This window comes from Macrosteles quadrilineatus, unplaced genomic scaffold (genome assembly GCF_028750875.1).
Source record: "Macrosteles quadrilineatus isolate MER2022 unplaced genomic scaffold, UCM_ALF_1.0 Scaffold_1__1_contigs__length_201487025, whole genome shotgun sequence".
Taxonomy (NCBI): Eukaryota; Metazoa; Arthropoda; class Insecta; order Hemiptera; family Cicadellidae; genus Macrosteles; species Macrosteles quadrilineatus.
Window position 1 is genome coordinate 157944450 of NW_026542594.1, and position 20189 is coordinate 157964638.

Sequence of the window (20189 nt, forward strand, 5' to 3'; positions counted from 1 at the left end):
CTTTATTAGAACTAATGACATATTTCAAATTTCCTACGTAATTAATCCATGGTTTTAAGGACTAATCCAACCTAGCACAGTTTTCTTTTCTATTCAACTTAATGATTGATTGAACACATAAATTTGCATTCTATTCTATTAGTAGGTAACTGTTATTTAGCATATTATAGGATTTACTAGAGACAAGAATATGCCAGCATTGCGTGAAAAGTGCCCATTGTGTATGTATGGTGCAGGTGCAGGCCAAATGAAGGTTTTGGTTTGTTTGGCATAGTCTGCATATCCTAAAAGGGTTTAATCAAATTTTTACAAGTTTCAAATACTTTGAAAGGCATTAACCTCTCCAAGAGATCTTTGGATGTACATGTATTGTCATAACATTTTTTCATGCTTTACTAATCCATTTCAGTCGTTAAAATGTGAGCAAATGGTAATAACTACCTGTAAAAAGGATTTCATACATAACGTATGTAATCTTATGATAGTTAAATGTTTATTTATACAAATGAAACAATTCAGTGAGTAAAACAGGTATATCCTTCTTAGAAAACATCAATATAATACAATAATAAAAAAGGCGTTTATTGAAAATCCAAAATTAAATTACATTTTAGAGATCAAACTTAGTTACATAAAACAAACATCAAATTAAATGTAATTCACTCAGTTAAAACACTTAAAATAAGACAAATTCAAAATGGGATCTCTTATCTAACACCTTAAAGGAAATGAATCTGGCCGCTCACATAGTATTGTCCCTCTGAAAAGCACCTCACTGCTCGTGGTATGTATAAATAATTTAAATTACAAGTCTTAAAGACACCCAAGAACATTTCTTAATGTAATATTTTATCCATTAATACTTTTTGTTTATCACATTAAAACTGTATACAATACAAATGATAACATCCATAGTATTTTAACATCTGATAATCAATGATGACTTAAATGATAAAGCTAAAGGCACAGTCATGGGACTAGATACAGCAATGATAAATTATTAATTATATTATGTTCACTTTGTTGATATTTTGATGCTAAGAATCAATCATGATTCATAGCAGCTTGTAGGATCAACTTTAACTAGGTAATACATCAACAAATAATCTTCCCAAATGAACAACATACAACATTATTATTAATTTGATCTTCTAAATAATCTTAATAAATAACATTAACTATTTAACTATACTTTCCTCTTCTTTAAGTTAAATTATACTCCTACATATAAAACAAGATTTACTCCAGCAAATGTTTTGTGCGTGTATACATGTTAAAAAAAATCAACTTAAATATATATTAAATTGAAGCAATAAATAAAGCTAAAATGTGTTAAAACTAAAGTTAATTGTATAAAACCGTATAAATGTGAAAACACAAAATTCATAGTTTGTTTAAATTCATAACTTAAACAAGCTTTATAATTAATACAAAAAAAGCTAATATAAAATAAATAGGTCACCTTAAAATTGTATACAACACAAAAGCATCTAATTTTACACATACGTTTTTGGCTGCCATCGAGGCATGTTCTTGGCTAACCTGTCTTTCTACAAACCTAAAAAAAACTGTTTATAAAATTGAATAAATTATTGTTTCATAAATAAGTACTTACTGGTGGTATATAGTTGTCAATAATAATGTATACCTTATGCTAAGTGACTTGTTCAACAATCCAGTCTTCATTGCGTCTTTTTACGAGCTACTCTCTTACTCTTGGGGAGAGTCGCATAGCTTGGCGGGATCTGTCAAATCAAATATAAAATATTACTAAAGTATAAAGCTAATTTTAAACCAATATCCTGCACTGCCTAGGATCAAATACAGTAAATCCAGCAATTATATCAATATCAAGCATCAAACAACCATTGTTACATACAGGGTAACGAGCTCGGTATGCTAATGAGATGAGATACTTAATTTTTTTTTAAATTGATGATGCCTGTTTTCTTTATAGGAAAGAATTTACCCAGGGCCGTCGCTTGGGTAGGGCGACCACCCCAGGCACTCCGAGCCACAGTAAAAGTAGTAAAAGAATATGAACAAAAATATTTTACCTACGACCGTTTTTTAAAGTAGCCATTACAGTCCAGTTCTTAGAATTGAAAAGTTTCACTTTACAGCTGTTTACTTTCATATCCGCATAGTTTCATTTCATATCCGCATAGTTTTCTCATATCCACACAGGTAACGGACTAATGAGGTTCAAGTATTGAGAGAAAAGAATTAAAATTGTAATGCTTCGAACGTCAACTAATCAGCTGATCAGCTGATCAGTTGACCAATTTAATTGTTTATCCGACTTGTTCATGTTGATACTCGCGTATTCTTAATTAAGTTGGTGGAAGTCCAAAAATAAATGAAATATTTGCCGAATTGTACCTGATACAATATTATTTATGGTAAGAATGCTGCTAGCAATGTAATATTTAACGAAGTTTAACAAACACGTAATTACAGGAAATCAGCTGATTATACAACAAGTCGTTGCATCACTTTCAGTGGCAATGACAATACACGAAAACGTAACCTCTCTAAAAAGTTATCAGTAGTTATTGTTAGTAATTTAATCCAGATTGATAGTAATTAAAAAACGGTCGTAGGTAAAGTAGTGTACGCAACTCGCGTTAATAGTCTTTACGACACTCGTAGAAGTTTTTAAGGCACTCGCCAAGGCTCGTGCCTTAAATTTTCTACTCGTGTCGTAAAGACTCACTTAACGCAATCGTTGCGTAAACTACTATTACATGACTCTTTGAACGTAGATGTGCAAGTGGCTCCATTAGCCAAGCCGAGCAAAACCTACATTTGGAGGTTTCGAGCCCCAAGTCAAAAAATCAACCTCGATCGCAATATTTTGGCTATTGTAAAAAGCAAAGATATTCTGTGAATTTCATGCTTTCACTGCGATTGACAACAATAACGTTTTCATGACCATGGAAGACAATGATTGTTTCCGAGACTGTATGGGATGATCAAGATCTGCCCACGATCGCGGAGGATGATGATTATACAGTGGAACCTCGATAACAAGTCACCCTTGATAACAAATGTTTTCATCAAATCCCCTACAATCTATTTTGCCCCTAATCACATTTATTGCAAACCTCGATAAAAAGTCTTTTTAACAATCCCAATGAGTTTTTTTTATGAATGTTCTACTGTATTTTCGTTACTGCAGGAGATGTTCAGAATTTTGCAACGATCGTGGAAGACATTGATAATGTTTTAGTGACCGTCGGAGACATTTAGGATTTTTCCGTGTTTGCGGAAGACGATGATGATATCCATACGACCGCAGGAGATAATCTAGACTTTTCCGCGATTGTGGAAGAAGATGATGATGTCTACATGAATGTGGGATAATCTTGATTTTGCGGAAATCTTGGAGGACGATGATTATATTTCCGTTACCAATGGATATATACACTGATGGATGTTTTCCCCGAGACGATGATGATGTACGTACAACTACAGGAGATTATCTTGATTTTACCGTAATTGCGGAGAACAATGACTATATTTTCATTACTGATTGATATATTCAAGATTTTTCCGCAATCACGGTTTCTGTTCCCCCAACAAAGTTGTAACAATGCAGACATCCGAACAACCAAACAAGCCTGTGGTTTGCATGTGATGCGCAAAGGAACCGAGAGATGATTGCGCCCCTCTCCACCTACATTGTGGGGAATTTTTCTCTTCCTTGGGCTCCTGGGCCCTGCATCCAAACAAACTTTTGTGATAGAAAAACACGCTTTGGCCAGTGCTGCATTCAAGAGTTTCGGTGTTCTCTAGACTGGTCATTCGAACAGCAAGGATAACCCATTTGACAAATAGTTGAGCTGCTGTGCTAAAGTCTGTGACGAGAGCAGCTGACCACACGTCCAATAAGGGCTATGTAAAGTTTGTCTTTTTGAACTCAAAGAGCTACAACTTGTTATTAAATTATATGCTTTTTGAAATTTGCCATTTTAACTTCCTTAAAACACCTCATAGTTTCTTTTTGATCAACTAAATATTCTAAAAGTAAATATAATAAACGTCCAAAAATAGATTGTTGTAGGCCTTGTTACATTTCGTAGTAAATGTTATTGCAATAGTTATTTGAGAACCACTATAACCAGGTCTTACTACAACGAAATTGAATATAAGTGAGGTATGGATTGACATTACGTCTTCTTTGTCCCATTGGTTAAAATGTTTATTTTATCTTGAGGATCGAGCATAATAAAAAAATATATATTTTGAAATAGTACAAAATGTATTTGTAATTTGAGTTAGTTGTTCTACAAAGTAAATGTGTAATACTGTATCTTAATAGTAAGATTAATTAAGTGTTAATTAAGGCCAAATTTTAAGCATTATTTATTTACAATGTGTCATGTGTTACCTACATGTCATATAACAACAATCTTTTCAACTCATGTTATCAGACTTCACTTTTATAGAAAACACCTCACACCAAAAACTGATAAGTTTTAATACAAATTTCTTCATTTGGGAATGAAGTTCCAAAATAAATTACTTGCAGTTTGTTGTCGGACATAATCACAAACACACATGTACGGACATTTGTAATGCATTTCAGGGACTACATAAATTGGTTTGCAGGTTCAAAACAATGTTGAACAGGGGTCTGAGAAGAGAATTAGATACTCTTCATTGCAAGTTTATAGGGTAGAGCAAAAATCTATGGATTTTTCTTAGACACCTCCAGCAAGAGAAACTTGTTTTGGACCAGTTAGTCCCACTTCAAGGGAGGAAATAACAATGGTAAAGGCAATGCTCCAGTTCTATTCTTAATTAACTAATGATTTTGTTGTCTGTTGGCTTACATTGTCATTTATGGCGAGTAATCAATCGTAAGCAAGACAAACAATTTTATTGAATGCTATTTTACTTCAAAACCAACAAAGTTTACAAACAATTTTATTGAATGCTATTTTACTTCAAAACCAACAAAGTTTTACAACTTAAAACACTTACTATGTAAGCGGCCTCAGTGGCTGCAAAACTAAACCAAAATTATTGCCTAGGATTTTGTCCTCTATTCAAACAGTCAAATGACAAATTCTCCCCCTCTTTCCACATTCAATGTAACCTACTGTTTAGTGCTACGGCTACGAAAAATATTCACTCCCTATGGGTGGTGATAACTGATGTGAATAATGGTGATATTAACTGATCTCTTTCAAAGTTAAAATGGGGTTCAAACAGTATTGCTTCACTTTACTTGTGAAGAACCATAGCTGTGAATTGAACCTGCCTTCCCCATTGTCAACATTCCTGACAAGTTTAAACACAATAAACATAATATACAAAAATCATGTTCTCTTTCATTATTAAGAGGACATAATGCATTGTGAATAATTGTCCGTACAATTTTTACAATCATGTTTTGAATCATAGCCTACTACACTCAAACTACTATGGTTAATTTAAAATACAAAACAAAACCAAAACCCACAGCAAAGTTCAAACTTGTTACTGCCATGTAACATTAAAAAATTACGTTAAGTAGTTAAAAATCTTGTTAATTAAAACAAAAATCTTGAGGCTCACGTGAGATGGTGATTCGTGCCAGGAGTTTGTCTCCGTTGTAACAATATTCAGCCCATAGGGGGACCTTAGGACAGGGAATAATCACACAGTATTGATACCTAACCTTTACCATGCAGTTAGCTAATCTAAGGAAGGGATTCCTACAAATGCTGCTGGATGTAATACGTGAAATCACATTTAGTCTTTGCAGATATTTTTTATAATTCTTAAGGAATTGATTTGGATTTTTCTGCCTATGTAATGAACCAGTTCAATCTTGATATTTTCCCCCATGAATGTTTACAGCAGCATTTTTTATTCAAATAGATATTGTTTTTTCCGAGAAGGTGACTGGGACATTTGACGTAATCTCAGTTTAGGGGATGATGTACTTTCGTCTTTTTTCGAAGTTCGGTCGCTATTATCAGGAGTATACTCGATGTTACTTATGGTAACTGAAGGGGAACTACCTCCTGATGGATTAAATTGGCCTGATTTGCCACTGACATTTGATGGGGATCTGTTAAGGACGGATGGTGTCTTTGGGGTGTGAGTGTCTTCTTTAGCTCCAAAAAAGCTGAATAATGAGGATTTTGGCAAAAAACGGCTGAAATCTTTTTTGCTTTTTATACTTGGAGATGGACTGATCTCCCTCTGCATAACAGTAGACTGATTGCTCGGGTAAAGTACGTCTGTTTTATTTATTGAATTTGAAGATTCAGCATCAAGGAAAGATGTTTCTCCAAGTGTATCTTTCAGTTCAGGAGGGGGAGCTGGTGCTCGACCTTTATTATATTTACCTTTTCGTTCATTGACACTCGGGTCGGATAGCATCTCAACATCCGTGATGGAATCTTCAAAGCATGGATCATCACTGGAGGCATGTGAATCATTGGACATTGATCGCTTTAAAATGTTTCTGTCAGGAATTGAGTCATTTGATCCTATAAGTGGCAAGGATGAATCACTACAAGCATCCTCAAAACATTCACTCTGTTCTATTTCATAAAGTAGTAACTGTTCCTTTTCTGATTTCTGTAGATCTTCTGGTATTACTTTAGTTGCTTTTACATCACACATCATAACTTTATCAGCATCCATAAAACTAGCAACTTCTAGATCATTAGTTTTCACATCAATAATATCACCAGATATATCATTTACTTCTTTAACTTTATCATTTTTGTTCCCATGGATTGCATTGTAATCTTCTTTTATTTCTGAGCTCTGTTCAACAATTTTATTTCCAGTATTGTTTATATAATTCTTGATTTCATTAGAACCCAAAGTCCCATCTCCTGCTTTCTCATAAATATTGGCAGAAACATTATTGCTAACTGTAGGTAGTGAATTGGAGAGAATTATTTGTAAAACTTCAGGTGTAAGATAGGCTTGAGATGAAGGATGAAGGTTGAGAAGTTGAGGATACAATGCGGCTAGTGGGAAGGGAGGGAGGCCATGTTGCCACTCTATCTCCTCTGTGTAGTCTTCTCCTTCCTGTAAAGTGGGGACACACAGAAAACAAACTTATCTAATGTTACAGCAGAGAGTTTACCATAGTATTGTAGGTTTCCCCAGCTTTGAGTCGGAACCTAGTATCATCCAATAGAAATTATATTAATTATTCTTTTACATATTAATAAAACCAAATAGTGTTGCTAAAATAGTGAATTCAATTCCACCTTGTCCATTGAGTGGACAGCCGACTTCAGCTGTGAAGGCGGCTACAGACATGCGCCATTCGCCAAGCACCAAACAGCAACTCGCTATAGGTGTTGTCTGTTTGGCAATAGGCAAATATTCGTGCTCATGTTTTCCTGTTCATTGTCAGTATTTTTGCACACATCAAAGTAAACAAATTTTTTTATTCCCGAAACAAACAGTTGCTTGGAAAGCTACACACTAGAAGCTTTGACTATTGAAGGTAGAAGTCTATTCGTAAATCGGCAAATAGCAAGACAACGTAAAATATTTTGTGCTTGGCGAATGGGACATGCCTGGAGCCGCCTTGATATAGAGCCTGGCTGGCCTTATAGTTTATGCAAAATTGAATTAAATGAACCGAGACAAAGAATAAATCAAGAATTTTATATCAGGCTATTCCTCAATCCGCCATGAAAAACTAGGCAAGAGAGATGAGATGAGAGATTTTATGGGTGTCTCCAACAGAAAAATAACATAATGTAGGCTAAATTATTTTTGCATTCATTATAACAATTTTTGTAAGTTAACCAATTATCTCTCTGAAACACTTCTGTAAACATAGAATAATAGAAATATAAAAACAACAGAAACACGAGTAAAGTATTCTGTATGGTTCTGTATCACATATTCTTGTAAAAAATACAAACCTATTTATAATCCTGTGTTACAAATTATTACTTTTCAAAAGTATTCTGGGTACGGTGTTTCTTTCTGTTAAACAAAAAAAATCCTTTAAGGCTTTAATCATATATATTAATTAGGGGTTGCAAGTAACCAAAGTTTTCAGATCAGGCCAGGCCAACTAACAGTTGGTCCAAGAGAGTGACTTGGATTGAAACTAATTTTTGGGCCAAAACGAGACAAGCTTTTATTTTCTTAGCATTATTGCAATCTCAGAAAAATTCTTTACCCACTACAGTACACCCCGTCTTAATCCGCCCTCGATTGTAAAATATTACAGTTTGTTTTAACTGACCTTGCTTTGAGAGCAAGGTCGGTATAATTGTAAATCCTACTAATCCTACTAATATTATAAATGAGAAAGTTTGAATGTATGGATGTATGGATGGATGTATGGATGTATGTTTGTGACAAGTGAACGCGAAAAATACTGGACGGATTGGGCTGAAATTTGGCATGATGATAGCTCACATTCCCGATTAACATATAGGCATATTCTTATTTCAAAAATCCTTTCGGGCTCCGCCCCAGTGGCTCTGGAGTTTCCCATGTTAACCTTATGAGAAATGGAATTATTGAATCTTAACAGCTGTTTCAATTAAACAAGTTGGTTCTGTTCTATGATGTTCAATAGCATTAAAGTTACAAGGATTACCAACAGGGTGCAGCACTATTATTTCTTTTACATTTATGAAAACAGCTAATTTGCAACCAAAAGGTGAGTGAGCGTAGCGAACGAACTTCAACCTGGAGGGGAGTTAGCGTAGCGAACGAGCTAACCTGAAGGCAAGTGAGCGCAGCGAACGAGCTCCAACCTAAAGGTGAGTGAGATTAGCGAACGAGCTCCAACCTAAAGCAAAGGTGAGTGAGCGTAGCGAACAAACTTCAACCAGGACGTGATTGAGCCATAAAACGAGATAATCTTGAAAATTAAGAAGTTAAACGGGGCAAAGCCCGCGGGTTACAGCTAGTAATAAATATAGTGCAATTCAAAATTTTTAGTGTGTTTTTTTTTACATTTTTACTATATACGTCATTGCGCGGACCGGCCCAGTCACCGGTGACCGGTGATTTTGGACACCAATTTTTAAAATAAAAAAAGCTCAAAACACCATTTTTGACCTGGACTGGATCCTCACTTCTGGGAACAAAGGTTAGATTTTATGTAAAAAAAATGTTTAGGCCCGGGGGAAGCACCCATTGATATTTGAACCGCACTCAATGTGTTAACTGTGTTTTGTGTTTATTTGTAACTTTTCTATCAATACGAAAAAAATGAGATAAGTGTAGTTTATTATATAAATAATGCAAGTATGACTTCAAAATAATGATCATATAATTCTTAATGAATAGCATTTCACTATGTTATGGTTTAGGGATTGCCCGTTTTAACCTACCTTTTGAGTTATCCGACCTAGGTTCGGTCCCATTAGGGTCGGTTAAGAGGGGGTCTATTGTATTTTGCTACGATCCTGGGAGACAATGATTATGTCTGCACGGCCACAGAAGATGGGTATCAAGGGGCTGTGGGGGACGCTTAGGCTCATGATTGTGCCACGATCACAAGAGAGGTGTATGATTTCATCATGATTACAGGAGACGATTACAGTATTTTAAAAAGCATTTGTTGTAAAACAATCAAAACTTAAAAAAGATATTTAGAATGATTTTTGTAAAAAAGCAACCCATTTTTAACTTGGTATAGGTCAAAATTTGTAACAAAAAACCGACAAAGTAAAAATGTCTAGCACATAGAACCCTAATGACAATAATTTAGAAATGGTACCTCAGATTCTGAATAGAGAAATATATACTTTTTATAATACTGACCTCTGTGAGAGATGGTTTCTTGGAGACGGGTGCTGTGTTACGAGCCCCCCTCCCCCTAGTACGGGCCCCTCCCACCGAGGCTGTTCTCATCAGAGGGTTCCCTCCCTCCATCACTACTTGGCCTTCACCACTGCTGGAGTAGCCTGAGCTGATGTCCTCAGTAGATCTTATCTGGCTGAAACATCCATGGAGCAAACCTTAGCAGAGAAAACTTTACAATGTCATCAGACTTAAAAATAAATATCGTCTTAAATTATTACGGTAGGCTAATAGAGTTTTTTATATAATTTCCTTTGGCAAAAAATTGTATTCCTGTGTTTAAGTAGGCTAAAATATGATTAATAGTATATTTCATTACTAGGACCGAAAGTTTAACATTTAACGGCGTACACTCAAGTATTTACAGGAAACCCCAATTTCAGGTACGAGGCGAAGCCGAGTATGTGAGAGCCATTTTCACGTACGAGGCGAAGCTGAGGACAGGAATAACGGAGCAAGGGAAAATAACTTTCGGTACGAGTTCTGAACGATACTTTTCATCACGACGCAAAAATACACAAACAGAGAATAACAGACATCAGTAATATTAAAACAATTTTATTTCTTAAATTTGTTTAACCATCAAAATTAAATAAAATCTTCTAAAAGGAAACCTATGAATATTGCTCAATACATTTTTTTTAAACATCAAAATAAAAGAATAAAACAACTTTAAACAATACATACAGCTGATTCAAATCATTAAATTAAATCGTAACAAAACACTAGTGTGCGTAGTGAGTAAATAGAGAACTAGTCGAGAGCGAGGGAAAGTAAATTTAGAGCGATTGAAAATCAGCTGATCGATTTTCCCTCACCCTAAATTAGAAGCTTGGGAAACAACTACTTTCATTGATGTCAGCTGTTATCGTAACTTTCATTACAAAGTGATGAAAAGACTGTTTCACTCTTGTCAAATGAACTGGTGACTGTTAACATACAACATTAACGCAGGTTTGTATCATGTCATAGAACTTAAATTGAATTTACACTACCCACATAGCACAGAATATTTATTTGATATCAAATAAACGTTCAATATATCAAACTATGTCAAATCAAAAATTTGATATTTATTTGATATTCATTTAATGTTCAAAATGTCAAAGTAAAACAATGTCAAACTTTGAATATTTATTGTATCTTCAAAATATCAAAGTCAAATAACATCAAATTTAGAATATTATCTAAATATTCTTAATGTTAAAAATTTGATTTTCTCTTTGAAAATTTCCAAATATACTAGTTTTAAAAATTTTTAGATTTAACTTTTTAAATTTTTTAGAGTAAAGAATTATAGTCCCCAGCCTACAGTTTGTAACATGGAAGTCGGAGGTCAATTATCTCAAAATAATTAATAATAGGAAGGAACACTGAACACTGTAATTTTTACTTTCTCCCCCTATACCATAGTATATGGAGAAAGTATTGTTTTCGTCAAAATTTTCGAGTTTGAGTTTTGAGTGGATATATTCGTTTTGGGTCCCCCTGGACCCAAAAAAGTGGTTTTCGAAGTGATGTCTGTGTGTGTGTGTGTGTGTGTGTGTCTGTGCGTCTGTGTGTGTGTGTGTGTCTGGATGTGTACAGAGCTAGAGACTACACCTGTGGTCCGATTTCGATGAAATTTGGTATGTAGGTTCTAATCCATGGTATCTCCAGGCGTTTTTTTTCATTTTTTTAAAATTTTGATTTTTAATGGGGGTTTTCCCATAAAAACCCATAAAAACCGGGAAAATCGGATTTTCTCAAAAATGGCCAGAACGATTTTGATAAAAATTTAGTATGTTGTAGCCCTTTAAATTCTGAACAAAATGGTACAAATCCCATTTCTGTAAAAATTACGGTTCAAAAGTTATTGTAAATTATGTTATTTTCCTATAAAACCCCATAAAATAACGAAAAACAGGATTTTAGACAAAAATCCGGTTTTTATTTGACATAGTATGTTATGGTCCTTACAATGTTGATAGTTTTTTTCATTTTTTAGAAATTTTTATTTTTAATGGGTATTTTCCCATAAAACCCCATAAAATAACGGAAAAATAAGATTTTCCCAAAAATGGCCCGAACGATTTTGATAAAAATTTAGTATGTTATAGTCCTTTATATTCTGAACAAAATGGTACAAATCCCATCTCTGTAAAAATAACGGTTCAAAAGTTATTGTAATTTATGTTATTTTCCCATAAAAACCCCATAAAATAACGGAAAATCACATTTTCCCAAAATTGGCTTGAACGTTTTTTTATAAAAATTTAGTATCTTATAGTCCTTTAAATTCTGAAGAAAATTGTACAAATTCCATTTCCGTATTTACTCTCACCGCTTACACATGATAAAGGTTGTTGACAAACTTATGGGAGAAAGTATGTGTCAGAATGCTGATACCGTTTATTAATTAATTGATGATGGATTTTGACTTTTCGCGGGGGGGGGGGGGGGAGTTGTCGGAACATCTGATATTTTTCTGAATCTAGGCTTACTACACATTTCAAGAAGAGTGAATAGGAAACACAGCTTTTTTAAAAGTTTTGTTTATTAATAAAAAAGTCAAACTCTTAACGATTGGCCTTATCATTTTATTTTTACTAGTAAATTAAACCAAACGTAAATTTAAATTTTTTTAAGTGTAATATAACTCTAAAAATATGTTAAGTATCTAGTTTGAGCTTGACTTGGCCCATTCCTATGAGAGGAAGACTGAAGACAAAACACCAACTTAATTCTAACCTAACTCAGCAAACAAAACAAAACATTACAATTCAAAACAAATTACAAAATCCGTCGCGCGACCAGTGGTGGCCAGTTTACTGACGGTGTGGATTTATTTATTTATTAACCAACAAATTGCCCATTTTGAGGGAAAGTACACGATTTATGTAAAATGTACCTATGACAACTAACTTGTTGAGTAGGCTACACAAGTAGTGAAAATAAACTATGGAAGCAACAAGAGTATCAAGATTCAAGAACAAGACATAACCTCAAATCAGTTAACTTAAGTGTGCTGATATTTTGTTTAGTGTGTGTCACTGTTAGTTTAGAGTTGTTATTTTTGTGACTGGGTATTGGCATAACCTACACTGAACATCTTTTCACGTTTTGATCCTTGGAGTATGTAAGTATAAGTCACTATACCTAGTAACATAGACGTATTTTAGGCCTTGGCCTTACCTAGACCCAAGTTAAGCTACTGTACAAATTAAATTGGCCAACTTATCATTCCTAATGTCTTAACTTAAGGATAAATAGATAAATCTGAAACCTCAAAATAGGCAATCTGTTTTAGAGGAAGTATTTTTCTGCATACTAATTAGGCCTTGGCGTAAGCTACTAAGTTAGGCGGCTTGCTTAGTTCTTACTGAACCAGTAGTTTATTTAGCTTCAAAGGGCAACTTCCGGATGAAAATAGTGTTCAATATATAGGCTAGTAAGTAGGACTAACTTACTGGTTTACAAGGCAAATGGAATATCATACTGTGTTGAAATACCTTGTTAAAGGCTAATTTTGAAATATTACTAAGTTATGTGGGTTATATTTTACGTCAGTCACTAACTTAAGTTTATGTAAATTCACCATCAAGAATAAGTTAACTTAATTTAGGCTAGCCTAGGCCTAACATATTCTACCTCAACCAGGTTACAATTTACCGGTATTATAAAAGAAATAGCCTAGCCTATTTGAAATCCATTTTCCTTTTAAACTGAATTGGGGTAGGTACACTTCCGTATCTGTTTTCAAAATCAACTGAATGAACATAGGCTATAACGATTGATATTTTCATTCGGTTGTTTTTGACAACAGATACGAAAGTCTACCCCTGTATTGTCTCTTAGTCTTTTGTATTTTAGTTGTTGTCTGCTTCCTTTACCAACCAATGATTAGGCCTAACTAATCTTGATACATATTTAGGCCAGAGAAAGGTATGCATGAATTTAACTAAAAGTAGTTTTCTCTCCATTGTTTCAGTTGATAACTCTGCAGCTTTGGTGGAAGTTATTATTTGGTAGCTGTGAATAATTTGCCTACGGTACCAATTCTTCCGAGTGACAAAGTGGCTGTCTAGCAGCCTGTAGGCTGGGAAGGAGGAATAAATTTTTCTTTTGCAATCTGCATCTGAAGCCAGCTATCTTGCGTAAGTTTTTTTTTTTTTTATTTACAATCAGACATTAATAATAGGTAGACATACATATATTTCAATTAGGTTTTCTCAAAGTTAAAATAAAGTTTCAATCTTAGGTGTTTTTATTTCAATTTTTCTGTTTGATTCGCCATGACTGTGTATGTCTTTTTTGCCATAACGGGTACAGTTCCGCAGAGAACCTGCGATATATTATCGGATGAATAGGCTAACATTATATATCAATAATTATCCGATTCAATACATCGTTCCCTATGTTTTTTCACTATGTAAACATCAAATTGAGTTATGATTTGCAGATTTGGTGAATTGGTTTTGCAATATTAATATCAAATCAGATATATATACCGTCCGATAATATATCGCAGGTTCTCTTAGGAACTGTAGATAAGTTAGGCTCTACCACCAAAACACAACCTAATTCATGATAGGTACCTATTGGGTAATAACGTAGCCTAAGGTTCATCACACAGTTAAGAGAGTTTCTCTTTTTTGTGACCCACTTATATAGGAAGTCTTTGATTTACACTATATAAATATTCCGGCAGTGCTAACTTGTGTAAAAGAAAACTGTATTAGTTGAATTTTTTTAAACGCACACATAGGCCTATACACACACCAAACTACATCCGACCGTTGCACTCATTTCAGTCAGTGCTCACCCCAATATTTGTCCGTTCAAGTGACTGAGGATTACTTTTACCACTACCTAGGTCAAAATTTTCAATTTTCAGATTTAGATTTAGCTTTAACAAGGCTACTCAAAAGAAGCAAATGCCATCAAAATATAAAATAGATTTCACTAACAATTTAATATGTGTACCTAGTTGTAGGCTATCCTGGGTGTTGATCAGGAAAATTAAAATATATACAAATTCTAGTGCTAATACTAATCTCTTTTATACAGAGGCAGAACCGGTACGCAAGAACACTAGGATCGTGGTGTAATGGAAATATATGTTGTTGCTACTATAATCAAGAATTGGCTTCGCCCAGCAAAGTTTAGGATTGATGCAAGGTAAATTTATTGTGTTATTTATAATTTAGGTTAAAGAAAAGATTGCTTATCTATTACCTAATATAGAACTTAAATTTTATTATAATTAACAGATTAGGCCGACATCTAACTACTGTGATGTTTTCTTTTCAAATTGTGAATTTTCAGTGACAGGCTATGCAAATGAGCAACTTTTCAAATTGTGAATTTTCAGTGACAGGCTATGCAAATGAGCAAAACTTAATCTGCAGTTTTATCCATCTCTTTTTGCTTTATTGTCAAGAACTCAATGCCTTATCGACAAATTTAATTATAAAGTACAGGTATAGTAAAAAAATAGGTCTTAAAAATGCCTAACGAAGGGGTCTCCAACCTACAGCCTGTGGGCTACATCCGGCCCTCGTGCAGTTTTATTCCAGCCAGCAGAAAGCCAGCATACGTTTTTGAAAATTATTATGTTTTATAGCAAACACCAATTATATTCTCCCACGATTGCGTAAACACGTGTGGTCAGGTGGTCTCAGCTATATCGTGATCATCTCCCGTGATCTCGCCAAGACTCACGAGCATATTATACTGCAGTCTCGACGGTGCCGTGATTGTCTTTTGCAATCCCAGCAACACCCTTCATTGTTGACCGTGATTTCCTTGAGGTGTAAAAAGAGAACTTTGTCAAAGAATGCAGGCTCAGCCATGGGATATTTATTTACCTCGCGGCTCATACCATAATTAAGAGCAATTAACTGTCTCTTCCCCATTCAACAAAATTTGTGTACAATACCCTGTCTCCAAGTTGGCAGGTTAACGTATTTAAATAGGAACATAGTACCTAAATGTCTCTCACTTGCTAACTTTTTCTCAATAGGCCTAGGGGAATATTAGTAGTAGTCAAGTAGCGGCAGATTAATTTGAACTAGTGTACATGTTGCTCGAATTCGAGCAATTGCAAAGTATTACAGGAATTATTTCAAAACGAATAACAGTCATATTTACAATGTGTTTAAAAGACTCAACTCAATAAGATTACTGGTGTGTACTGTAACTCAGACCATCTTTATCTTCGTTATTGATAGACTTAAAGCATTCCGGCCGGTTTTCTCCTTCTTAAAATGCCTCGCTGTACAGGCAACACAGGTCATGATAGAGAACTAATTGAGAACGAAAAGTCGTTTTGGGGTAGTGTTAAAGGGCGCATTTGTAACCTAATAGTTGTGTTTGTCCAGGGTCAGGTGCTGACTGTGATGAGTTAAGCCTATTACGCACCACACTGTTCTGTTTCTGTAGCTGCGGTTGTTATCACGATTACGCCTCCTGTTTATGTTTCGTTGTCGTCGCGTCGGAGGCATAAAAAAACAACAAATAAACAAATTATAGCTACACAAAACAACGATGAATGCACAAATTTAAATTACAATCATGCTAACACGATCCGTCATAGCGACACAAAACAACGATAAATACACAAATTTAAGATACAACCATACTAACACGATCCGTCTTGGGGGTTATGTTTACACAAACTCAAATAGTAAATAAATGTACTCAATGCATTTCATTGAATTGAAAAATAAATAACAGCAATTAAATTATACAGCTGATCAAAATGTAAACAATTATGTTCTTCATAAGGATAACATGAGAACTTTCAAAGCCACTGGGGCAGAGCCCAAGGGATTTTTTTCAAAAATGTAAGGCCAGTTTGCAAATCTACGCGACACGCTCTTTCCAATGAGTCGTCAATGGATAAAATCGGTTAAGAAATGGCGGAGAAGTTCAACCGACAAAGTTTCATGTAGCGTATTAATTATATAGATATATATATTTTTAATTGATCCTAATTGGCAGAACTACAAATTGAAATCTTAAACTAGCTGACATTTTAAGTGTCAAATTTTATAGCCTATTCTCACTAAAAAATCATTGAACTTTTTGTCGAAGATTTAGCTTAGAATGTGATTACTTCTTAATTGCACATCTTTCGTTAGAATTAGAGGCATTTATAATTTTATTTTATGAACAGAACTATATTTTAGATTATTAAAAAAGGAAACTATGTAGTTTATTTGTTTATGGATAGATTTTGATAAAATGTGGCAAACTTATTTACTTTATCCTATACTATTGACGTATGCTCAAAAAAACTTTTTACCTTCTCCATGGCTGCAAACCTAACCTTGTTAAATCTAATCTTCATTCAATTTTTATCTTGTATATTTTTTTATATTATCAGCAAGTTAGGTTAGCTTATGACAGTTTAATTTTATAATAGAATGCTCTCATTTTGTCCGTAGTAAACCTTAATTCAATTTTTTCACAATCAGCAAGTTTGGTTAATTTGGTTAGGTAACGACATTTTAATTTTATAATAGAATGCTCTCATTTCGTCCGTATCACAAAAAGCCTTTACCTTGTGACAAACGACAACTACAATCGCATCGATAGTAGATGATGTTGTGATTCGATAGAGTAGCGAACAATTAACGTTAGTCGCTAAATCGGTGGCGTTTTTAGACAAAAAAGTGCTCACCGAGGAAAAAGGGTTGGAGACCCCTTGTCTAACATATTATATTTTATCTATAGCTGTCTTAGAAAATAACTCTGTTGAACCTCTTTTACAGGAACAATAGAAAACTCAAGAAGGCCATTTGGGAGATGAAGAAGACCAGAATTATTTTTTTTGTAAATTGTACATATCTTTTTTATATTTGTGTTTAAATAATTTTTAATTAAACTTATTTTATCATACAAACAAAGTTTTTTCTTTAAAATGTTTTCCTTGAATGCAATTTTGTTTTAAACAAATATGTTTTATGATACTTTTGTTAATGTTTTGTCAAATAAGAAATATATATATATATATTTACATTTTTGGGTCACCCAAGAACTTTAACAAACTACAGTACCTATAACTTCAGAATAATAAGTCAAATCAAGGTAAGAACAGTAAAGAAGTCTGAACTGATATTATTTTAATCGCCATGAAATTTGAAATGTGAAAAAATTCAACCTAATTCTTCTAAACATATTTTACTAATAAATGTATGAGACATTTATTTGATATTCAATTTAATATTTATTTAATGTCAAATTAAGTGAGGTTGAACCTAAATTGACCATTTATTTGATATCAAATGAATGTTCGTGAATATTAATTTAATATTCGAATGTCAAAAATGTTATATCAATATTTATCACCATCATATTTAAAATGTGAATGTAAATTCAATCATATTCTCTTTATTATATTTTACCAATAAATTTATGAATGTCAAATTTGATATTTATTTTATATTCAATTTGAATATTTATTTGATGTAAAATTGAGTGACGTTTGAACCTAAATTGAACGTTTATTTGATATCAAACAAATGTTCGTGAATATCAATTTGATATTCAAATGTCAAAAATTTGATAGCTATTTGATATCAAATAAATATTCGGTGCTATGTGGGTACTTTGCTGGAAACATTTAAAACCAAATTTCACTCTTTTTGATAGGTATTTCAAGTCTTGACAAAATGCTTTATGGCCAATGTTTTGAAAAAATAAGTATTATATTTTAGTTTTGATATAGGACTAATTTGTGTTGTTAAATTAAGTTTTACTAAACAATTGAGTATTTTCTTAATTAATTTCTTTTACTCAATTAAAATGGTTCTTACTGAATCAATAGCACTAAATATTTATTGTTTCGAAGAAAGATATTGCTGTTTAAAATTACAGATTGTCACCTTTCTTCAACTTATGTTGAAGAACTTGTACAGTATTTATTCTCATATGGATGAACTTACCTAAGGGAAACGGGAAGCTCATGGGAGTGAGATCGAATATCAACATCCATTTCAGGAAAGTAGAGATCAACATGGCTGCCGACAGTCTTGCGAGGAGTCCTTCTGGAATCTTGAAAATAAACAGTTTATGTGTTGACAAACCATCAAAATGTTTACCAGTATATTGTTAGGGACTCCATAATCGATGGGTGTTCTTAGTTTGGTATATAGCCTGTCAATAATCAGCTGTAGCTTTGCACAAAGGATGCATTCTGGTGTAAAGCAAGCAAATTTATACAAACTGCTTCCTTCACAAACTGCTGTTTGTGACGCTAACAATTCTATTTCCCAACAGCTTGTTTTATAAAATAATAATACAGAAAAGTTATTTTTTGCAAAATACAAAATACACGCAAATGCATAGTCACGTAAAAGTGGACTGGGACCAAACACAAGGTGCACCTGAATAGGTAATTTTTAATCCAGGTCATAAAAGTGACAGTAACACAGAATGCACTCAAACAAAAACTTGGTTCTATGAGAACATGAAGGACGTGACTTTCCTTACCTCTAGGAACATCAGCTGAGTCAATATTGTCAGCGTGCAGTTTACTGTTACGGTTGAGGTCAGACTTGATGTCCATGTCATCAGATAGATCACTCAGGCTGTAGCTGCGACGGATGTGGTTCACTAGTCCACCACCACCCTGTGCAAATCATAATAACTTTCAAATGTAAAAGAGGCCTACAGAAGACATACAAATTGAATTAGTTTAAAAGTTTATTTGTGTGTCATAATAATGCAATATAAGATTCATAACAGATTATTAAAGCAAAACTCATAATGTTATTACGAATAAGAATCAACAAATTGGAGCTGGCCTTTGGTGGTGCTGCCCAGTGCAAACATTCAGAGCCCAAAAACTTCCTTACTACCAAAAAAGTGAAGTGGTAAACATATGCTTATATTTAAGATTTTCTTCTGACTTCTAGCAGGCCATCCCCTGAGGAGGTAGTGCATCACTGAATTATGTTTTACAATGGTTTCATGAGGATTATCTTTGTTCTAAATTAATCAATCTCTAATCTATTTTTATTGGAGAGCATGATGGTCTAGTGGTTAGAGCGCGGGAGTGCAGTCCCTGAGGTCCCAGGTTCAGATCCCGCCACATCACCAATGGATTTTATCTAAGTGATAATGCCACAACCCCTAGGTATAGCCTGAAGTAATATGAAAAACGATCCCAGGCTCGTGCCTAGCGTCTTAGGACAAAAAACAGGCCCGGACTGGCTAGGTCCACAGGTCCGCTATCGCAGAGGGCTCCGGCTGAAGGCCCCTTCTCGCTTAAAAATACAAAACAATGTTGTTACTTGTTAAAAGTTATAAAACGTTATTAGTAACATATTGTTTACATTTTCCGTTTACATTTTCAGTTTAGATTTTTGTCAAAAAATCTATTTTTATAATTGTTTGAAATATTT

At 33.9% G+C, this 20189-nt stretch overlaps 1 protein-coding gene and 1 long non-coding RNA gene across 5 annotated transcripts in view; one reads left to right on the top strand and one right to left on the bottom strand.

Moving 5' to 3' along the window:
* Positions 1–561: 561 nt before the first annotated feature.
* The window catches only part of LOC128988340 (receptor expression-enhancing protein 1), a 42233-nt gene continuing 22605 nt past the window's right edge, over positions 562–20189 (bottom strand). Inside the window, exons 6-10 of one of the 4 annotated variants that reach the window (XM_054409554.1) lie at positions 19276–19414; positions 18729–18837; positions 9760–9934; positions 5566–5629; positions 562–1745 (exon numbers count right to left, since the gene is read on the bottom strand). In XM_054409554.1, the coding sequence (XP_054265529.1) occupies positions 1711–1745; positions 5566–5629; positions 9760–9934; positions 18729–18837; positions 19276–19414 (522 nt within the window). In that variant the 3' untranslated portion in view covers positions 562–1710. Of the gene's footprint in view, positions 1746–5565; positions 7042–7099; positions 7137–9759; positions 9935–18728; positions 18838–19275; positions 19415–20189 lie in introns of all 4 variants that reach the window. The other 3 variants (XM_054409562.1, XM_054409547.1, XM_054409573.1) reach the window with 3 other exon arrangements.
* Positions 12618–17699, top strand: LOC128988356 (uncharacterized). Its single transcript, XR_008490368.1, has 4 exons — positions 12618–12916; positions 13769–13934; positions 14848–14958; positions 17556–17699. It is a non-coding gene; the product is annotated as an uncharacterized LOC128988356 (long non-coding RNA).